The sequence below is a fragment of the Geotrypetes seraphini genome, chromosome 7, assembly GCF_902459505.1.
Source record: "Geotrypetes seraphini chromosome 7, aGeoSer1.1, whole genome shotgun sequence".
Classification (NCBI taxonomy): domain Eukaryota; kingdom Metazoa; phylum Chordata; class Amphibia; order Gymnophiona; family Dermophiidae; genus Geotrypetes; species Geotrypetes seraphini.
The window spans coordinates 180,311,948-180,335,327 of record NC_047090.1 but is presented as its reverse complement, the minus strand read 5'-3'; the positions used below and the strand labels follow the sequence as shown (position 1 = coordinate 180,335,327).

Genomic DNA, 23,380 nt, shown 5'->3' with positions numbered 1-23,380 from the left:
AAAGTCGAACGTCGGCGGCCAAAATAATTTCTCCTCATTAATGCCGGAGCCTTTTTTCTTATATAAAGACTCTTAGCGGACAGGACATTTCCCCTCCCCCCCCTCCTTTAAAGTGGCCCACTAAAAACATAACCACAACCTCATCTTTCAAAGCAGAAAATGAAGTGGCCTAGTGGGAGAGCAGCTGCCTCAGCGCCCTGAGGGTGTGGGATCGAATCCCAGCGCTGCTCCTTGTGTCCCTGGAGAAGACACCAAATCCTCCACTGCCCGCCGCTTTGAATGCGGAACCGCGAATAGGCGGTATACAAGTCCCATTCCCTTCCCCCCACCTACAACTACTGTAAAACTCCTCCTTCCTGTTCATTTGCCTCGTCTGCGAGGTGCTGTGCCTGCCTTATAGCAAGACATGAAACAGGAATGCCAACGCTCATCTTTGTAACCGTGTACCGTGTTTCCCCGAAAATAAGATAGTGTCTTATATTAATTTTTGGTCCAAAAAAACGCATTAGGGCTTATTTTCGGGGGAGGTTTTATTTTTTTTTCATGTACAATCATCTCTCCCTTCCTCTCCTCCACCCTAATTCTTCCTCTTTCTTCCCCGTCCATGTGCATCATCTTTCCTCCCTTCCCTCCCCTCCTCCTGTGCAGCAGAACCCCACCAACCCTCCCACCGTGAGACTGACATACCGTACCTCCGAGGTCTCCAAAAACAGCGGAAACGGCAGCGCTCTAAAGAGGCTGCTTTGTGGCCTTCATCGGTGACGCGGCAGGGGGAAGGCCCCAGCGGGGAAGGCTACGAAGCAGCCCGTTCAGAGCGCTGCCGTTGCTTTAGGATGCCTCAGAGCGGAGGTATGTCAGGTCTCACCGGGGGTGGGGGATGCTGAATCAACAAGTCCAATTTTTTCAGCAAATTGGGCAGCACTAATGTCAGGGACATTCGGAGGGGGGGGGTCTTCAGGGGGTCAATCTTAACCAGGGCTTATTTTGGGGGTAGAGCTTATATTAGGAGCCTCTTTAAAAATCATGCTAGGTCTTATTTTGGGGGAAACATGGTATTATACAGGCTGTAAGATTTTAAACCAGCTGTAAAGGCTCTTACCACTCGCTGGCACAAGGTGGCAGCACCACAGCAAGTAACAGTAGAGAAGTCACAGCTATCAGCCATCATGTCAGAAATAATGGCCAGACCTTCCTATCCAATTCATTTCCCACTGCTTCCACCAATGTGGCCCGTTCTGATTTTAAGAGGGTCACATGACTAGAAAAAACAGGCTGGCAAGGCACTGGAGAGTAAAACCTAGCCTGGCTCAATCTCCCTCATGACCTGGCATAACCTGGTCACCAATGAGGAAAGAGTTTCAGCTTCTGTCGCTGTACTGAAACCTCTTCACTTTCTTCACAGGCTGGATGTCGAGGTGGAGAAATAAGAGCAATGGACCAACATTTTTCCAGTTACTATTTAGTTTCGAGGTAAACTGCAAGTTTTAATTCTATTTATTGATAACAAAAATTCTCTGGTGGCCACTTTAAAAAAATATATAAAAATATACCCCTTCAAACTCCGGTGCCGGAAAACAATAAGTAGATCCAGCTTTTACTATAGCCAAGATGTGTAACTTGACCATGCGTATATATTCCATGATTAATCGTTGTGAATATCCTGGAAAGCAAACCCATTTGTGGCCCCCGAGGACCAGAATTTGAGATCCTCGGGATTAGAGGAATCCCAAGGTTCTCAAATTTTGGTCATCAGGACCCACAAATGGGTTTGCTTTCCAGGATATTCACAATTTCCTTCCAACGTGGAATACACTCTCGCTGCTTACAGGAAAAGGTTAAAAAAAAAAACACAGTTCACCCTTCATGGTCCCTGCTAGAGAATGGCACGGGGACAAATTTGTCCCCGTCAGAACACAATTTTTACATCCCGTACCCTCGAGTTTTGTCACTGCCCCTGCCCCTTTCCTGTAAGCTCTGCCTTAACCATACAAGCCTCGAATGCTTATGATTTTAAAGTGTTTGAGGCTTGTGCAGATAAGGACGGAGCTTGCAGGAATGGAGCAGGGACAGGAAAAGAAATCGTGGGGACAGGACGGGAAAATGAGTTCCTGCGGGGACGGGGGAAAAATAATTTGTCCCCTGTCATTCTCTATTTGGGAAAACAGTATAGAAAATTGAATAAATAAATAGTGTGAAAAGTCTCAGCCTCTGATAACCAGAGCTGGTATTGTGACATCATAATGGCTCAATCTACCAATAAGAGCCAACCTCATCAGTGATGTCACAATGGCTTCATTGTTTTATTCTTGGCTCACTTTTACTGCATTTTGATTTCTAGAGTGGTGCAGTATAGAGAATGACACGGGGACAAATTTTCCCCCATCCCCACAGGAACTCAATTTCCTGCCCTGCCCCGCAAGTTTTGTCACTGCCCCTGCCCCATTCCTTAAGCTCTGCCTTAACCGCACAAGCCTTGAATGCTTATGATTTTAAAGTGCTTGAGGCTTGTACAGATAAGGACGGAGCTTGCAGGAATGGGGCCAGGACGGGAAAATGAGTTCCCCATGTAATTCTCTAGTCCCTGCCAGTATTACTCACGTAAATGTGGAGCGTCAGCGTGTGCCACTCCCGGGCCCGTACTCCGGACAATCCTTTCTTCAATACAACCTTTCTCACTGCAACAGAAGATGGGGACTAATTTAGATGCTGCGACCTTCGCTTCAGACATGGGAACGGGGTGGGTCAAAGTAACAATGTTATTAGTATGTATATAGCGCTCTTCGCTACAACATCAGTGCGGTTTACAAAAATTAAAGAAAAGGAAAAGAGCGCCAGTATTAAAAGATCTGATTAAAAGAACAGGCTACAAAACATAAGAAAACAAAAAAATGTCTTAACAGTTGCTGCGAGATCTCTTACCCTAAGGTTAAGTAAACAAAAGTAAAAATTAAAAGCGTTAAGAAAACAAAAGTAAAAATTAAAAGCGTTAAAATATCCAACAGAACCTGAAAATAATATAATTAAGGGAAAGCCACGCCAAAAAGATAAGTCTTCAATAAAGCTCTAAATTTGAAACGAGAAGGCTCACAAACACATCTCATTCGGAAGAGAGTTCCATAAATTTGGAACAGCAGGAAAAAAAAGCAGAATTATGAGTCGACATTAGTCTAACCCGGTTTATCGCAAACTGTGTGCCTCCAGAGATTTCAGGTGTGCCGCGAGACGCTGGGAAGGAGAGGCACGTCCTGTAGCCAATCAGCCTTTATATCAATAAATTTTATAGACAGAAGATGGGAGTAGCCACGGGGGCAGTTTTTTGCCCCTTCGGGGGCCAATTTATACATGGCAGATTTTCAATCCACATGGATAAAATTTTCACCATTTGAGGTTTGTGCGTTTAGATGGTTCCGGTATATCGATGATGTACTGATGTTATGGAAAGGCAATGAAGATCTTAACAGGTTTGCAATTTGGTTAAACAGCTGTGATATTAATATTAAATTCACTATGAACTGGTTTATTTGGATCTGCTGAATATTCAAGAAAAGGATCATTTCAATTTTGATGTTCACATTAAGCCTACAGACAGAAATACGTTTCTCGATTTCCGGAGCCGTCATCAGAAGGAACCTTCCATTTTTCTCAGTTTTTACATTTAAAACGCAATTGTTCCACCACAAAGAAATTTAAATAATCGAAATCCTTGATGCTGAAATTGGGGGAGAGAGGGGGGGGGGGAATATGAGGTTATCCAAAGAATATTTTGAAAAAAGCTTTTAAGCGTGCAAGATATTATCATAGAGATTGGTTGTTACAAAAAAAAAAAAAGAGATCAAGGTAAAGATGACCATACGGACGGAATGCTTACTTGTGGGCTACGGTATTCAGAGCAACAAAAAAAAAAGAAATCCAACCGAATCTGCAGAAAAAACACCAAAACGGGAAAACCAAACAAAAACTGCAGACAATGTACACGATGCGGGCAAGAATTTATTGTACCAAAGTTAAAATGCAGTAATAAAAAACCTTTTTACCAACCAAGAGACCCAACACGGTCCGTGTTTCGGACAGCACGCCTTCGTCAGGGGTCCAGAAAATGCTTTTGAGCGATTTGGTTTTTGGCAGCGGCTCTTGGTGTAATACACAGGCATTTGTTGTTACCTTCATTTTTTGCGGTACATTGTATACCTTATTTACCATGGTAGGCTTTATATTTTATCTGATGTTATGTTTTTATGTTTTTTATGATAGTTGTCACCTTCATTTTTTGCGGTACATTTTATACCTTATTTACCATGGTAGGCTTTATATTTTATCTGATGTTATGTTTTTATGTTTTTTATGATAGTTGTCACCTTCATTTTTTGCGGTACATTGTATACCTTATTTACCATGGTAGGTGCTCTCTCATCACAAATCAATGTCACAAATTGGCACCTCTGGTGATATAGAGTTTCACCTTTTGTTCCTGTGTCACGTTTTCCGTTTTTTGTTTTCACTTCTTTTGTTTCTTGTTATTTATTTTTGTCTCCACTCTATTTTTATTAATTTTTGATTCACTGCATGTTGTTCTCTTTACATATTTTTATGTTGTTTTTTTTTCCATTTCCCATTTTGCGTCAGTTTGTTTTGCACTATGATCCCTTAATAAATATCATCCATCCTGTTGATATTCTATTATCACACTCCTTCAGGCATGGCATGGCAACAACACTCTCATTTTATTTTATTCTTTATTAGTTATTTTAGTTCTTTTAATATTGAACATTTCAGTATTGTATTTTTATTCATTAGGACCCCTGACGAAGGCGTGTTGTCCGAAACACGGACCGTGTTGGGTCTCTTGATTGGTAAAAAGGTTTTTTATATTACTGCATTTTAACTTTGGCACAATAAATTCTTGCCTGCATCGTGTACATTGTCTGCAGTTTTTGTCTGGTTTTCCTACGGTATTCAGAACAAGGTAATGAGATTTCAAACATTATGAAAGAGAATTGGAAAATTGTACAAACTAATCCGTGATAAGAATTTGAAAGACATTTTGGGCTCCTTTTAATCAAGCCGCGCGTGAAACCGCCAGCCGTGCTAGCCGCTAGCGCCTTCTCTTGAGCAGGCGGTAGTTTTTAGGCCAGCACGGGGGTTAGCGCGTGATGACAAGCCCCGCTAGCGCGGCTTGATAAAAGGAGCCCTTTATCTCCAGCAGTTTGCGATATTGGTCATTTGAAAGATAGAAATGTTATTACCAGCTGGTTTTTTTTAAATGTGGAAAATGCGGAATGCCATCATTTGTGGCACTGTGTTACATATTAAACCTCCCCTTGACAAATATAAAAGCCGCCTTTTCCTGGTTTTGACTGGAATAGCTGTTCAATTGATGATGAAAAATTTGGAAAAGCCATGATAGATTAAACTACACATTTTGGTGGACAAATGTATGTAATACATACCAATATGAAAGAATGAATGCAAATGTTTCGGGTCCAGTGTTTCATTTAAGAACATAAGCAATGGGTCAGACCCGAGGTCCATCGCGCCCAGCAGTCCGCTCACGCGGCGGCCCAACAGGTCCAGGACCTGTGCAGTGATCCTCTATCCATACCCCTCTATCCCCTTTTCCAGCAGGAAATTGTCCAATCCTTTCTTGAACTCCAGTACCATACTCTGTCCTATTACGTCCTCTGGAAGCGCATTCCAGGTGTCCACCACACGCTGGGTAAAGAAAAACTTCCTAGCATTTGTTTTGAATCTGTCCCCTTCCAATTTTTCCGAATGCCCTCTTGTTCTTATATGTTTTGAAAGTTTGAAGAATCTATCCCTCTCTAAAGTATGGAGTTCATTGGCTTTATTTGCTGCTTCACATTAATGGTTGATGTACTTTTCTCTAAGTTTTTCCTTACACATCCGGGGTGGGGGGGGGAGGGAGAGGTAATTGAGAAATTGCTATTAATTCTTCTTATTAATGTAATAAATAAAGTTGTTTTGTTTCATTAATAATTGATAGAAGGGTGGATGGGTAGAGTTATGGTTCTATATACTAATTGTATAAAATGATGTAATCTCTGTAATATTTTTATGTATTCAATCAAATGTACTACACTGTTGTAGTTTATAAAATAATAAAAGAATTTATGGGCTTTAAAGTGCAGATATTTCCTGATTTATCACGAGAGACCCAAAAGCGTCGCTGTGAATTTCTAATGTTGAAGCCAGGTGTTACATCTTTAGGTGCTACTTTCTATTTACGACATCCTTGTAAGCGTATAGTGCATCACCGAACAGTTAAATATGTTTTCTTTGAGCCCAGTCAGTTGACTTCTTTCTTAGCGCTCTCCCGGTTGGAGACAGAAAAAACATAAGCCCCAGCAATCAGCCTTCTAGCTAATTCTAAATGTAAGAATGTACACTTTGTCCAATTCTTTTTCTTTTGTTCTCGCTAAGGAATTTGAGGACTTGAGCATATTAGTTATAAATGATTTTGATGATATTGAAGTATTTCTTGCTTTATTGTAGAATAACTAATCTTGCTTTCTGTACAAGTCATTCTTGATTATATGATTTGAAAATCAATAAATAATTAACAATAAAATTTTTACCCCCCCCCCAAAAAAATGTGGAAAATGCAACATTTGTAAAATTCAAAAAACAAAAGGAATTGACCCCAAAATATCCACAAAGAAAAAATCCAGAGAACACCAAAAAAACTCTGTGGAGTGACGATGTTCCCAAATGGACTTTATTTGAAAGTATCAAAGTTCCAAAGGTACACTGAAATCATCCACATAAAATAATTCCATCCACATAAAAGTAAATCATCCACATAAGAGCCTTAAAGGACCTAGTCCGCTAGGGATACAGGACCCAACACGGTCCGCGTTTCGACAAAAAGTCTTCTTCAGGGGTCCCTGGGGGTCCTATAAAGGTGAGTACGTGGGAAACGATTGTGTGGTGAGCCGGAAGTGAAACACTGCTTGTGTTTGCAACATTCTAGAGCTCAGATAGTGATGTCATAATGCCTCATTCCACCAATGCCTAAGCTCCGTCCTCATCTGCTCAAGCCTCAAACACTTTAAAATCCTAAGTAGCAAAAAACAAAAGGAATTGACCCCAAAATATCCACAAAGAAGAAAATCCAGAGAAAACCAAAAAAAACTCTGTGGCGTGACGATGTTTCTAAATGGACTTTATTTGAAAGTGTCAAAGTTCCAAAGGTCCACTGAAATCATCCACATAAAATAAATTCATCCACATAAAATAAATTCATCCACATAAAAATAGGTTATCCACATAAAAGCCTTAAAGGACCTAGTCCGCTAGGGATACAGGACCCAACACGGTCCGCGTTTCGACAAAAAGTCTTCTTCAGGGGTCCCTGGGGGTCCTATAAAGGTGAGTACGTGGGAAACAATTGTTTCCCACGTACTCACCTTTATAGGACCCCCAGGCTCTTATGTGGATGATTTACTTTTATGTGGATGGAATTATTTTATGTGGATGATTTTAGTGTGCCTTTGGAACTTTGATACTTTCAAATAAAGTCCATTTGAGAAACATCGTCACTCCACATTTGTAAAATTACAATATCTCAGATGGAATTTATTAACCCGGTAGATGGGAAGAAATATGAAATAAGGCATTCTTTAACATGCATCTCCAATCACATTATTTATGCGATATCTTGTCCATGTAATAAATGGTACGTGGGGATGTCTACACGACCATTTAAAACAAGAATGACGGAACACAAATCAAGTTGAAAATGTGAGAAACAGAACACTCCTCTGGTTAAGCATTGCACACAGATGAAGCATAAGTTTTTAGGCTTAAAATGTTTTTGCATTGAGAAAGAAGTACAGAACATTCGCGGTGGAGACAGACAGAGAAAATTACAAAGGGAATCTCGTTGGATCTTCAGACTTGGCACCTTAAACCAGGAGGACTTAACACCACAGTGGACTGGTGCTCGCTTTTCTAATTTTTTTTAATCTGTTTTTTTGATTTAATCTTGTAGAAAGTTTGGTAATATAACAATATTTACAGCGCATGCGCTACGATATGAATGATTGGAGAAGGGTAGAGTTTAAGCGCGCATGCATGGCGCTCGTCAGCTGTCAGCGCCATTTTGCTTTTTAACGGAAGCTAAGATCTCCTTTTATTAAGCCGCACTAGCGGGATTAGCGCGCGAGACTTTTAATCACGCGCTAACCCCCGCGCTGGCCCAAAAAACTACCGCCTGCTCAAGGCAGGCGCTAGCGGCTAGCGCGGTCAGCGGTTTAACACACGCTATTGCGCACGTTAAACCGCTACCGCGGCTTGATAAAAGGAGCCCTTAGGTGTTCAGCGAGTAACTAAGAATAAATGGGATACCCACGTGGGATCCCTACGAGGGTCAAGTTAAGGAAATTGGGTCATTAGGGCATAGACAGGGGGTGGGTAAGCAGAGTGGGCAGACTTGATGGGCTGTAGCCCTTTTCTGCCATCATCTTCTATGTTTCTATGATGGGTCATTTGGCCTTTATCTGCCATCATGTTTCTATGTTTCTATAATCAGAAAGTTCTATGACATCACAATGCAGGTGTAAAGAGCCTTAGCCTATAGGAAGAGGAGATGCAAATGTTAAGAGCCTTAGCCAATAGGGAGAGGAGGAGAGAGTGGCTGCTGCAGACACCAGAAAGTATTTCTTCACAGAGAGAGTGGTTGATCATTGGAACAAGCTTCCAGTGCAGGTGATCGAGGCAGACAGCGTGCCAGACTTTAAGAATAAATGGGATACCCATGTGGGATCCCTACGAGGGTCAAGATAAGGAAATTGGGTCATTAGGGCATAGACAGGGGGTGGGTAAGCAGGGTGGGAAGACTTGATGGGCTGTAGCCCTTTTCTGCCGTCATCTTCTATGTTTCTATGTTTAACTACGTTTAATGTTTCATGAATTGTCTGAAATATAGTGTAAGTTTTGATATTATACAACTGACATTTATGTATTTGTTGTAGCGTATACGTAGACCCCTGAAGAAGCCGTTAAGAAGGCGAAACGGGTCCCGTTGGGCCAGAAAAGAGCTACACATTCAAGTAGCAGCGATACCGGCAAAAAAGCAGTAACAAAAAGATAAGTGCAGGTTCCTGTTACTTCAGATTTTGCATTAAGCACTTTATATAAGTTTTTTGCACAAAGCATTTAGCACTTTATTAAGTTAAAAATTGCATGCAAAAAGCTCGATGAAAGATACTCCTTTCCTGCAACAGCTGATTTAAAAAATTTCACGAAATTTTATGATTCATCAGCGCAAGCATCTGAGAGCTTAGTTGCGAATGAGTTTACATATATTGAAGACAATTCTTAATATAAGTCCTGACGATATGCTAGTTTGGCAATCAGCCGGCACCATCGCCTCTCATTCTCTCCATGCATGTTCCCTACAGGCAAACACCCCCCCCCCCCCGCCACCCCACTGGCAGTTCAGGGCCCGTCCGCTCATGCACAAGACGTCCGCGCACTTCCGGAGGCTTCGAGCCGCGGCCTCTACGTTTCATGTGCCGTGGCTCAACAAAGTCTGCGAGACACTGGTCTTAACCAGATGAACCGGTGGTAAGGCCAACCGATTTGGAGGTGGAAGAACGTAACATACGAGTAGGTTTATATGGAACAAGCAATTTTGCTAGATAGTCAGGTTGCCCACTATGTAGTACTTTAAATGCTAACGTTAAAGCTTTAAGCATTAAATGATTTAATAGGAAGCCAATGATACTCCTTAAATCATGGAGAAACGTAATCATATCTCCGAGCATTAGTAAGAACCCTAAGAGCGGTTTGTTCCGCTAAGCAGCTCGTGTGGTTCTGCCGCATGCTGTTCACAGCTGGATCCCAGTAGGAGGTGGTTCTCACCGGGGATACTGAACCACAAGGCTGGGCAGCGCAATGCGTTCGTAAAAGGAGGGGTAAGTGTTTTCCCTTCTTTTCACTGGGCATGTATGTAATGTTCAATTTTTATGTATATTTCTATGTAAACCATGTAGGTATTATACAGTATATACATTTTTTAATTAAAACAATCAACATAAAGAACATAAGAATTGCCCCTACTGGGTCAGACTGGTGGTCCATCGTGCCCAGAAGTCCGCTCACGCGGCGACCCCTAACATAGAATATGATGGCAGAAAAGGGCCACCAGCCCAACAAGTCTGCCCACTCTAAGGACCACCCCCACCCCCCCAAGCACTTCCTCAAAGTGAACCCACATGCTTATCCCGTTTTTTTCTTAAAATCGAGCACTCAATTGCTTGCCTCAATTACCTGAAGTGGAAGATCATTCCAACGATCGACCACCCTTTCGGTGAAGAAATACTTCCTAGTGTTGCTATGAAATCTCCCACCCCTGAGTTTCAACTGATGCCCTCGTTGCCGTAGGTCCTGTAAGAAAAAACGATGTCTTCTTCTACCTCAATATGGCCAGTAACATATTTGAACATCTGTATCATATCTCCCCTCTCTCTGCGTTCCTCGAGAGAGTATAGTTGCAACTTACCCAGACGTTCCTAATATGGGAGATCCTTGAGTCCCGAGACCATCCTGGTGGCCATTCGCTGAACCGACTCCACTCTCAGCACATCCTTTTGATAATGTGGCCTCCAAATTTGAACACAATATTCCACATGAGGTCTCACCATGGACCTGTACAACGGCATTACAACTTCGGGCTTCCGGCTGACAAAACTTATTCGGATGCATCCCAGCATTTGCCTAGCCTTGGATGAAGCTTTCTCTACTTGATTGGCAGTCTTCATATCTTCACTAATGATTACTCCTAGGTCCCGTTCTGCAGCAGTTCAAAGACCAGTGCTCTAAATGAGCCCAGCCTCACCTTTGTACTTTCCAGTTGAGAAGGAACTTGTCCAACTTTGTCTTGAATCCCTAGAGGGAGTTTTCCCCTATAACAGCCTCCGGAAGAGCGTTCCAGTTTTCTACCATTCTCTGGGTGAAGAAGAACTTCCTTACGTTTGTTCGGAATCTATCCCCTTTCAACTTTAGAGAGTGCCCTCTCGTTCTCTCTACCTTGGAGAGGGTGAACAACCTGTCTTTATCTACTAAGTCTATTCCCTTCATTATCTTGAATGTCTCGATCATATCCCCTCTCAGTCTCCTCTTTTCAAGAAAGAAGAGGCCCAGTTTCTCTAATCTCTCACTGTACGGCAACTCCTCCAGCTCCGTAACCATTTTAGTCGCTCTTCTCTGGACCCTTTCAAGTAGTACCGTGTCCTTCTTCATGTACGGCGACCAGTGCTGGACGCAGTACTCCAGGTGAGGGTGCACCATGGCCCGGTACAGCGGCATAATAACCCTCTCCAATCTGTTCGTGATCCCCTTCGCAATCATTCCTAGCAATCAGTTTACATATTACAAGAAAAAAAAAAGTTTGATCTATAGAACATAGAATTCTCCCTTCACACATTGAACTTGAATGTCTATTATAAATTTTGAAATGCATTTTGAAAAAGATAAGCCTTCAAACACTTTCGAGAAAAGTAAAAAAAAGAGGAGATCTGACAAACAGTTAATAGGAAGCGGGTACTTACAGAGGTCAATTGTCACGCTGTAGGTGCCATCTGCAAACACCCAGAAGAACAGGCCCTTGGCGCCTCGGGCTGGACTCCCACCTTTGTCAACCCTGCCAGCGACAAAGACGCCACCGGTCTCAGGGGTCTCTATGTAGATGTCACACGTCACAGTCATGTTGGTCCTGGAGAGGAAACACTGACATCAATCTACGATGAAAACAGTGGGATCTGAATGCACCAAAGCATCCCCCTCCCTCCCGCATTTCCCAAGGCAAAGGGGTTCAATTTTACCGAGGTCATTCTGCACCACCTATTTGTGGCTCTGCTCCATTGGGGCTTTTTGTTTTCCCCTTGGAAGAAAGCAGCAGCTCTTGACCTCCTCCCGGCCCATTTTCATTTCAATAATTTTATCGAGTTTTCGAATTACATGGCCTATATGTACCGAAACTACCGACAAGAGTATAGCAATGCAAATGTTACATGCCTGATTATCTGGCAGCAGAAGAAATAGCTAAAGTTCAGCAAAACGCCATCCGCGTCGGCCCTTGCTGTATATTGAACGGCACGGAGGAAGGTTTAATCGTATTTTAAAAAAAAAACAAGCTAAGTGACAATTTCAGTTTGTTGGCATTTTCAAATTGTTGGGGGTTTCTTGCTGTATAATTGAGAAAGGATAAGGAAAATAAAGAAAAAAAAATTAAAAGTACGGAAAAAGGGGTTTTGGCCAATGACTGAATGGTAGGAGCAGAGTTGTTCAATTCAAATATGCTAGACAAACTAGCCCATGAGAAGATTAGACATATAGCTCCAACCTCAGACGCCTATTTTCCCTGAAATGTGAATCGGTGTTTAATAAAGGTATTCCCCTACAATAGAGTGGAATATATTATATGTGAATTATCTTGATTATCTGAACCACTCAGTCAGACAATTACTAAGATATAAGATGGGCTCTGACCGCCTCTTCCTGTTAACTAAAGTAAGGCTGCAGCTCGAGGAACCTGAAGTGCGCAGGCGTCGCCATGACATCACGTGCATGCACGATGTCATCATGTCAACATCCGCGCGAGAAGGCCCTTCAGATGGGTCCAAAGACGCCAGTGGGGGGGGAGGGAGTGCCAGCAGGGAAGAGGGCTGGAGAGAAGGAGAGGCGCTGGCATCGGCTGATTGCCTACAGGACGTGCTTCTCGCCGCAAAAGAAACATTAGTAGGGACATGTATTAAGAACATAAGAAAGCAATGTTACTTACCGTAACAGTTGTTATCCAGGGACAGCAGGCAGCTATTCTCACTAGTGGGTGATGTCATCAGACAGAGCCCGATACGGACGTCTCACAAGCACGTGTTGCTTGTAGAAACTTAAAAGTTTCGAGATGCCCGCACCGCGCATGCGCCGGTGCCTTCCCGCCCGGAGAGCCGGGCATGTCTCCTCAGTTCAGGTAGCTAGCCTGAGAAGCCAACCCAGGGGAGGTGGGTGGGACGTGAGAATAGCTGCCTGCTGTCCCTGGATAACAACTGTTACGGTAAGTAACATTGCTTTATCCCAGGACAAGCAGGCAGGTATTCTCACTAGTGGGTGACCTCCAAGCTAACCTCAGTGGGATGGAGGGGGAGTTGGCGACTTAAGAGAATAAATTTTTCAACACTGTTTGGCCAAACTGTCCATCCCGTCTGGAGAAAGTATCCAGACAATAATGTGAGGTGAAAGTGTGAACCGAGGACCAAGTGGCAGCCTTACAAATCTCCTCAATTGGTGTTGATCTGAGGAATGCTACTGAGGCTGCCATTGCTCTGACCTTATGGGCTGTGACCTTACAAGGAAGTGATAATCCAGCCTGGGCATAGCAGAAAGAGATACAAGCCGCCATCCAATTAGAGATGGTGCGCTTTGATACGGGTCTTCCCAACTTATTAGGATCGAAGGAGACAAAAAGTTGGGGGGGTGGTTCTGTGTGGCTTGGTACGATCCAGGTAGAAAGCCAAAGCACGTTTACAGTCTAGAGTGTGAAGGGCCGATTCTCCGTGGTGAGAATGGGGCTTAGGAAAGAATACTGGAAGTACAATGGATTGGTTGAGATGAAATTCGGAGACCACTTTAGGCAGAAATTTCGGGTGAGTGCGGAGGACCACCTTGTCGTGATGAAATACTGTGAATGGTGGGTCCGCCATCAATGCCTGGAGTTCGCTGACTCTGCGAGCAGACGTAAGGGCTACAAGAAAAAGCACTTTCCAGGTGAGATACTTAAGAGGAGCCCTGTTGAGTGGTTCAAACGGGGGCTTCATGAGATGGGAAAGGACTACATTGAGATCCCAAACTACTGGGGGTGGTTTGAGAGGAGGGTTAACATGAAAGAGCCCTTTCATAAATCTGGCGACCACCGGATGGGCCGAGAGGGGTTTCCCTTGTAGAGGCTGGTGGAAAGCTGCAATAGCGCTCAGGTGGACTCGTATGGATGTAGACTTGAGCCCAGATTGAGATAGGTGTAGGAGATAGTCCAGCACAGAGGATAAGGAAGCTCGCTGAGGTTCCTTTGATTTAGAAACACACCATGAGGAGAATCTAGTCCATTTCTGGGAGTAGCATTGCCGAGTGGCGGGCTTCCTGGAAGCCTCCAAGATCTCCCTCACTTCTTGTGAGAATTGGTGAGGGGTTACGTTGAGAGGAACCAAGCTGTCAGGTGGAGAGACTGCAGGTTGGGATGAAGCAGTGATCCTTGATGTTGAGTAAGTAGTGAAGGAAACACTGGAAGTGGTACAGGTTCCCTGCTGCTGAGTTGAAGTAGAAGGGAGAACCAAGGTTGTCTGGGCCACCGAGGAGCTATTAGAATCATGGTGGCCTGTTCGAGTTTCAGCTTGACCAGAGTCTTCTGGATCAGCGGGAATGGTGGGAACGCATATAGAAATCATTTCCCCCAGTCCAGTAGAAAAGCATCTGCCTCGAGGCGATGAGGAGTGTAGATCCTGGAGCAAAACTGAGGCAGTTTGGAGTTGTGGGGAGCCGCAAAGAGGTCTATCTGAGGCGTCCCCCACTGTGTGAAGATTTGGTGAAGGGGGTTGGAATGGAGAGTCCATTCGTGAGGTTGTAGAAGACGACTTAGGTTGTCTGCTAAGACGTTGTTCTTCCCCTGAATGTAGACAGCTCTGAGGAGGGCGTTGTGGCGAACCGCCCAGTCCCAGATTCGTAGAGCTTCCTGGCAAAGGAGGGCCGAGCCCGTGCCTCCTTGCTTGTTGATATAATACATGGCGGCCTGATTGTCTGTGCGAATGAGGATCACCATGTTGTGAAGTAGGTGTTGGAAAGCTTGGAGAGCATTGAAGATGGCTCTGAGCTCCAGTAGATTGATTTGATGTAGTCTGTCCGCACTGGTCCAGAATCCTTGGGTGCGGAGACCATCCAGGTGGGCCCCCCATGCATAGTTCGACGAATCGGTTGTGAGAACTTTCTGATGGGGGGGAGAGTGCAACAGCAAACCTCTGGATAGATTCGAAGAGGTCATCCACCAAAGTAGAGACTGCCGAAGAGCAGGTGTGACTACGATGTGTTTGGTTAGTGGATCGGACGTCTGATTCCACTGTGATGCCAGGGTCCACTGGGGGATTCTGAGATGGAGTCTGGCAAAGGGTGTCACATGTACTGTGGAGGCCATGTGGCCCAGGAGCACCATCAGTTGTCTCGCCGGTAGGGTTTGGCGAGTAGACACCGACTGGCAGAGATGAAGAAGAGCCTCCATGCGTTGAAGAGGCAGGAATGCTCGGAGTCGACTGGTGTCCAGGACTGCCCCGATGAAGGGGAGGGACTGGGTGGGTTGTAGGTGAGACTTGGAAAAGTTGATCTCGAAGCCCAAGTTCTGGAGGAGGTAGGTTGTAGCCGAGACCGCCGAAGTGACCTCTGGGGCTGACGGGGCCTTGATGAGCCAGTCGTCGAGGTATGGGAACACCTGTAGACCCCTGTCCCGGAGTGCCGCGGCCACTACCACCAGGCACTTTGTGAAGACTCTGGGGGACGAAGAGAGGCCGAATGGTAGCACTTGGTACTGTAGATGCAGATTTCCCACCCGAAATCTGAGGAACTTTCGGGAGGCCGGGTGAATGGGGATGTGAGTGTAGGCCTCCTTGAGATCCAGGGAGCATAACCAGTCGTTCTGCTCGAGGAGGGGGTATAGAGAAGCATACGAAACTTCTCTTTGACCAGAAACTTGTTGAGGGCCCGAAGGTCCAGAATGGGTCGCAGGTCGCCCGTTTTCTTCGGGACGAGGAAGTACCGGGAGTAAAACCCTCGGTTCAATTGGTCTGACGGGACCGGCTCGACGGCCCGAAGCTGAAGTAAGGTTTGGACTTCCTGAAGAAGAAGGGCGGTCTGTGTCGAGCTTGAAGGATACTCTCTTGGAGGATGGTCCGGGGGGACCCGATGGAAGTGAAGAGAGTATCCGTCTCTTATGATGGTAAGGACCCATAGGTCCGTGGTTATGGCCTCCCATCGATGGTAGAAAAGATGGAGGCGGCCCCCTATGGGAGAGGTTGAGGGGTGCAGAACGGTGTCGGTTATGCTCCCAGGAAGGGAGTCAAAAGGGCTGGGTAGCCTTAGGTGCAGCCGGTGGCTGGGGTTTTTGCTGAGACTTCTGGGGAGGTTGTCTCTTCGCAGGTTGTCTCGCAGCAGGAGTTTGTCGGGGCATGTAACGCCGCTGGTAAATCAGGGGTGGCCTGGAAGGTCGAGACTGTTGAGGTTTGGGTTTGGGCCGCAGGATGGATTGAAAGGATTTTTCGTGATCCGACAGCTTTTTGGTAACAGTTTCGATAGACTCATCGAACAGATCAGCTCCCGCACATGGTACGTTGGCGAGTCTGTCTTGGAGGTTGGGATCCATATCGATTGTACGGAGCCATGCCAGGCGGCGCATGGCTACCGCGCTTGCGGCAGCACGTGCCGAGAGTTCGAATGCATCGAAGGAGGATTGCATCAGCTGGAGGCGTAACTGGGAGAGGGAGGCTACCACTTCCTCGAACTCGAATCGAGCTTGGGTGTCTATGAAGGGAGTGAACTTGCGGAGCACCGGCAAGAAGAACTCCAGGTAGGAAGAGAAAAAGAAATTGTAGTTCAGCACCCGTGACGCCATCATGGAGTTTTGATAGAATTTTCTACCAAATTTGTCCATCGTTCTCCCCTCTCGGCCCGGCGGTACAGAGGCGTAGACCTGAGAGGGATGAGAGCGTTTAAGAGAGGACTCGACCAGTAGGGATTGGTGAGAGAGTTGAGGGCCTTCGAACCCTTTATGGTGCACGATGCAGTATCGAGCATCGAGTTTGCTGGGAATCGCCGGTATGGAGTACGGTGTTTCGAAACACTGCATGAAGGTCTGATCCAGCAATTTATGCAGAGGGAGCCGAAGCGACTCCGTTGGAGGGTTAGGTAAATGCATGGTGTCCAGATACTCTTTGGAGTATCGGGAGCCCGTGTCAAGAATCACATCCAGATCATCCGCCATTTGTCGGAGGAATGATGAGAAAGACAATTGATCCGCCAGCGTCGGTTTGTGAGACGGGCTGGAGGAGGAAGAGGCCTCCGGGTCCATGGACATCGGGGAATGGCAAGGAGAGTCGGGTACGGGTGTTTCCTCGTACTCCGGTCCCTCCGGTGGGGATACCTCTGATGAGGGGTATCCCATACGTTGCAGTTTTTTCTGCGATGACACCTCCGAATGGCGTGAAGAGTGCCAGGATGAGTGTCTGGATCGATGTCCCTCTCGGTGGCGGGACGGAGATCGGGATCGTCTGTGCATCGCATGGTCTCCCGAGGCCCCCAAGTGATGGATAGGGCTGGAAGCGGTGGATCGTAACAGGGGTTGCGATGCAGGTTCTTGCGATGCTACCCAAGTCTGGTAAGGAGTGCGGAAGAACTCTTCCTGACTATGCCCAGGGCTTTGATTATCGATCGGAGGTCTGGTCCCATGTTGGCGCGGAGGCGTAATGGGCTCTAATGGCGGCATATCAGTAAGCGAGGCTTGCCGCATGGGCATCGCCGCCCTCCCCCGTTCGTCCTCGTCGGTTGTCGAGGTCGAACGGCGTGGGGGAGGGGGAGGGGGCGGACCGCCCCTTTGGACCGGTACCGGGAGGTCACCCTGTATGGCAGCGATGAGCCCGGGTCCGATGGTCTGCATGAGCTCAATGAATTGAGCTTCCAGCATGGACCGTAGCGAAGCCGATAAGGAGGGATCCGCACCGAAAGGGGGTCCTCCTGCACGGACATCGCGTTCCTTCGAGGTCGAGTGCTTCTGCTTGGTAGCTTTCGGCACTTTGATGACCACTGGTGGTACTGTGGAAGGAAGAGGTACCTGAACCGAGGTGACCGGGGCAGGCACCGACGTCGAGCTCGTGGATGGTGTCGGGATGAACGATGCCGGTTTCACCACACTCGATGCAGGAGGGGTCGATACCGGTTTCGCACGAACCGGGGAGGTATCAGATGAAGTGGAAGCTGAAGGATCCTTAGCTGCGTCCATCTTGAACATCGACTCCCACAGTAGGCAACGCCGTTTGAATGAGCGTGCCGTAAGGGTAGAGCAAGGCCTGCACGATTTCGGAATGTGGTCAGGACCAAGACACTGCAAACAGCGTCGGTGCGGGTCCGTGAGTGAAATCGCGCGTTGGCACTTGCTGCACTTTTTAAACCCGGTGATTGGCCGGGACATAGGCCGGAAAATCTCCGCCGCGAGGTCGAAGCCAGTAGGCCTGAGCCACGTGGCCGGCCCGTTCGACCCGCCGGAGGAAATAATCTTTTTTTTTTTTTTTTTACTGAAAAAGAAATGTACTACAATTAAAAATAAAAGAAAGCGAAAAACGCGGACAAGGAAGGCAAATTTAACTGAATTCAGCTAGCGCATGATGAAGTTGAACTTCTCAGCTCCGCGGAAAGAAAAGAACTGAGGAGACACGCCCGGCTCTCCGGGCGGGAAGGCACCGGCGCATGCGCGGTGCGGGCATCTCGAAACTTTTAAGTTTCTACAAGCAACACGTGCTTGTGAGACGTCCGTATCGGGCTCTGTCTGATGACATCACCCACTAGTGAGAATACCTGCCTGCTTGTCCTGGGATAATAGCCTTACTGGGTAGCCATCAAGCCCAGTAGCCCGTTCTCACAGTGGCCAATCCAGGTCCCTAGTACCTGGTCAAAACCTAAAGAGTAGCAACATTCCATGCTACTGATCCATGGGAAACAGTGGCTTCTACATGTCTTTCTCAATAACAAACTATGGACTTTTCCTCCAGGAACTTGTCCAAACCTTTCTTAAAACCAGCTACGCTATCTGCTCTTACCACATCCTCTGGCAACGCGTTCCAAAGCTTAACTATTCTCTGAGTGAAAAAAAAATTTCCTCCTATTGGTTTTAAGAGTATTTCCCTGTAACTTCATTGAGTTTCCCCTAGTCTTTGTAATTTTTGACAGAGTAAAAAAAAACCCACCAAAAAACGATCCACTCAGGATTTTGTAAACTTCAATCATATCTCCCCTCAGCTGTCTCTTGTTAAATGCGAGGCCCCTCGCTCCACCCACAATTCATTCAAACTGAGATTCCTTCCCTTGGAAGTCATGTTATATAGAGGGCATCTCCAAATTGACAAAAACTGCTTCTTTCATTTGGGGTTATCCTCGCGCTTCCTTTGCCTCCATTAAAAGATTAGGTAATGGATTCCTCCATTTCCAAAACACAGGGGGGAGAGGGGGGGTCAGTTAATGGCCGCAATTTCAAAATTTATTTCCTGGCTACCAGACACATTTTATGAATTAAAAAAAAAAAAGTGTATGACCTTTATCCTCCCCACTACAAACTCCTGTTTTATCTAAGAATAAATGTGCAGAAAAGCTGGCTATATTACATCCCACGAGGACAGTCATGACCCAAACAACTTCTTCCCAAAACTGCTGAATTTTGGCGCAAGCCCAGAAGGAATGGATCTGTATTGTCTGTTTCTTGGCATATATTACATATGGGGGATTGAACTCTGCCTGATTTTTATCAAGTTTCAAGTTTAATAAGGCTTGATATACCGCTTTTCATTTCCGAAAGTGGTTTGTAACATTACATATCTTTAAAACTTAAAAACCTTATATATAGCAATTGTCAGTCAGAGCAGGCAGTTTTGCAGTGAACTCATTACATTTGTAATCAGAAAGTGAAGCACTATTTATTAGTAATATTTGGGAATGGGGTGGGGGGAAGTGAAGGGATGGAAAGGGGGAGGGAGTGTTGGGAGGTACTTTATTGTGTTTGTATTGTGATGATAACTGATTGTTGACTTCTTTGAATTTATATATCTACAATGTATTTACTGAGTTGAGATGATATTCTTTGTAAGATTTTTGTTATGTATATTTTATTTTTAAAACTCAATAAAAATGATTGAACATAAAACTTAAAAACAATAAAATTGTAGACATTCCCTCGTACCTCTTTCATCTTCCCGGCACGAACAGTTATCACAAACTTGCTGCCTGCATCGGCTGTCTCCGACGTCGCTTCCGGGTCCTGCGCCCGAGAAGTGACGTCAAAGGGAGAGCCGACCCGACGAGGGCAGCAAGTTCCTGGCGCTGTTCACGCTGGGGAAAATTAAACAGGGACAGGAAGGGGGGAGCACGTGTGCGGCAAGGGGGGGGGACTGGGCGGGTACCCCTCACCCTCGCAACGCCACTGTTTGGAACAGTACAGGCATGCACGTCAAATATTTTTGTTTTGTTGCCTTCCAATTCCAAAATGACTTATGATACACAGGTTTCCCGCCATATTCATAAGTGCTGCTTGTAACAGATGAACTGAAGACACGGAGACAGTAGCCAGTCATTCGTAGAAGGCAGAAGGTATTCCGTCCTTTGAAGCACCTCCCCAAGACCAGCAAGCAGGCCCCACTGGCCCCAACAGGGGGAAATCAGCAGACCACCAGTGCCACTCCTTCCTCCTCTGCCACCACCGTGTGCAACCGGACCAACAGCCATCCCCAGAAGACAGTGTGGGATCCACCCCCAGCTGCATTCACGTCATCTTGACCTCAAGGAAAGAGGAAGCTTGCGTCCTAAGATGTCAGCCGCTGCAGATTCATCAGCCGGAAAAGTCCCGCGCTGCCCTCCAAGGGCTGCCAATCCAGCTGCACACAGTAGCGGCAACAGAGGAGGGAGCAACACCAACACTGGCCTCCCCCACCTCCGCAAAAACCAGCATGGCTGGTCCTGGGGAAGCTGCCGCAGGGGACAGGAAGATCTGAGGAAGAGCTAAAGCTATTCGTGAATTAGAGAGGGTTTCGCCCCTAAACCCCCGTGAATATGGAGGGAGACCTGTACCCTACTATTTCATATGTGCTTTTAAATGACAATACCGTTTAGACTGGATCTATATAAACTGCTGCAGATACATCTGACCACTAGATGGCACTGCAAGACCAGCAAAGCTTGAACCCAACACTTGCTATTCCAGCTAAAGTCAGAGTGCTGAGAGATTTAACTTTCAGTTCAGTTGCTTCTTCTTTTAATTTCACATTCAAGTTTTTCTGTTCTTTTTCTCCTAAGTACATCATTTCTCTTTTTTTTTTTTCTTCTTTTACAGATATGTGAGGCGTGCAAGTTCTATTATACACAGACCAGATGTTTCGAGCACTGCCCTTCTGTTTCTGCTTTCCATGCACTAGTGAACATTCTAAGCCTTTTTGGGTCAGAGAAATATCTACTACGCCTGAATGTCACCTTGAACTAGACTGAAAAAAAAGATGCACGGAAAACCCAAAATCCCTTCTCTGTTGTGATCAACCAGCATTTCTACACCGTTACTACCACTTGTCTCTTCTTTAACATCCGCTGTCTGCAACATACAGAAAAATCAGTAGTTTCTCCCATAGGCAGCAGAAAACTGTTTGGTTGGGGGTGGGGGCAAGGAGTTCCACCCTAGCCCCAGTGGAATCCTGTGCCATGGCCCGTCACTAGCTCCCGACTCCACCCCCTACTGGTGTTGCATTTTAAACCTTCGGGGCAGCCGCCATGCAGGATCAATGAGCATGCTTGACCCCCACTCATTGACGCTTGGCCCGAAGATTTAAAATGCAACATCAGGAAACAGGTGGCAGAGCGGGCACCACCCAGCAACCGCCAATTTGGTGGGAGGCTACAGCCCCTGTGGCCTCCCCCATTCCGACGCCTATGGCTTCTCCCCATTTCATTCCAGAAGAGGTTTTTGCTGCTTTGCCACAGTAACCATTAAGAACCTGACAAGATTTGGATCAAAAAGCCCTTCTGGTTCAACAAACTTGCCACCAATCACCTATGCCTTTCCCTAACCAGTGCAGCCCCAGATAATAATCCTGCCCACACCGTACCAGCTGTAATTCCCGATGATGCTGATGGTCTGCTCCGGGTCTATAACCCATGTGATGGGCCGCTGCGTGACCACCTGGCGCAGGGTGAATACATGCTCGCCAGGGTCGAAAGTATTGGTGAAATATTCGTAGACTCCCGACTGGTCGGCAAAGTTAGGAGCTTCGCTGAAAGGCGGGTTACCTGCAGGAAGCCCAAACAGAAAATCAGCGACTCATGGCTCTCCAAGGACATCCATTAGAAATCTCACATCCATAGCCCCGTAGTGTGGTTTCCCTAATTATAATAAAGCCTCCACACAAAAAACACCGAATCGAGTGGACTTCCCCCACCCCTTTTGCCTTAAATTTTAATGTTTTTTAAAAAATATATAGCATTAAAACTGTTAAAAGCAGTCAGTGATCCTTTTCTTAGGTGTGCATTTGAAGAGCTCCTTACGGGCATCGAAGTCATCCTTGTAGTGTGAGGGAAAAGGCTGGGATTTGGGTGGGTCTGGGTAGAAGCCCTTTTGCCCCGTCGTGATGGTCGTCAGCGTGTAGACTTCATCTGTATCCAGCTCCAGTGAAAAGGCTCCTTTTTTCAGCTGCAATGACATGTACAGCTTTAAGATTCGTATAACAGGGGTGGCAAAGAAGTTATGCACAAGACAGCAGTTCTTACAAGATTCCGAGACAGTCTCAAATTGAAACCCCAGGCGGTTCCAGGGGGTCAGTCTGGTTTGCAGAATGGAGCAGTGGCATTGTGGTTAGAACAGTAGTAAACAATAATGACTCTCCCATGTGTATTGGCTCACAATTATTAATACATTTTTCCTCCAGGAACTTATCTGAATCTCTCACTTTCCCACTGCAGCTCCTTGTAACTCTGACCAAGTCAATAACACTTCATTGTCCCAAGTACAAAATAAGTAACTGTCTAAAATACATACACCACTTTGATTGTATAACCACACAGAAAAAGTGGTATTATCAAGTCCCATCCTCTTTCCCCCCAGACAACTCTAAGTGGATTTGAAGCAGCAGAAATCCGATTGGTTTTACCTTGTGTTAGGAAATCAGATGCACCACCATGTATCATAGAAGTCTGACCCAGAAGCCTTCCCTCTGACGTGAAGGAAGACTTTTGGGTCAGCCACGAGCCGCAAGCAGCCGCGGCTTTGCAAAGTGCGACAGGGAGGAGAGAGCCGGCCAGAGGAAGGTAAACACCCATGGGAGGCACGAATTTGCGACGCTGAACAGAGAGAGACAAGGGGTGCATTGGGACGCTGAAGGGAGAAGGAGGGTCGCGTTTTGACATGAAGGGAGGAAGAAAGGGCACGTTGGCACAGGGAGAGGTAGGGTTGCGTAGGGACACAGAAGGAAGGGAAGGAGCATAAACTTCAGACAAAGGAGAGAAGGAAGGACGGAGGGAGCATGAACTTGGGACACAGAATGGAGAGAGAGAGAGAGGGGAGCATGAACTTGGGACATAGGATGGA

The 23,380-nt window shown here is 46.0% G+C and overlaps 1 protein-coding gene across 2 annotated transcripts in view; it reads right to left on the bottom strand.

Annotated features, from left to right (window-relative positions):
* The window catches only part of GALC (galactosylceramidase), a 121,147-nt gene that overhangs the window by 18,606 nt on the left and 79,161 nt on the right, over positions 1-23,380 (bottom strand). For both annotated transcript variants that reach the window (XM_033953034.1, XM_033953035.1), the window contains exons 13-16: positions 22,342-22,486; positions 21,906-22,086; positions 11,571-11,734; positions 2,599-2,675 (exon numbers count right to left, since the gene is read on the bottom strand). In XM_033953034.1, coding sequence (XP_033808925.1) covers positions 2,599-2,675; positions 11,571-11,734; positions 21,906-22,086; positions 22,342-22,486 — 567 coding nt within the window. The remainder of the gene's footprint in view (positions 1-2,598; positions 2,676-11,570; positions 11,735-21,905; positions 22,087-22,341; positions 22,487-23,380) is intronic.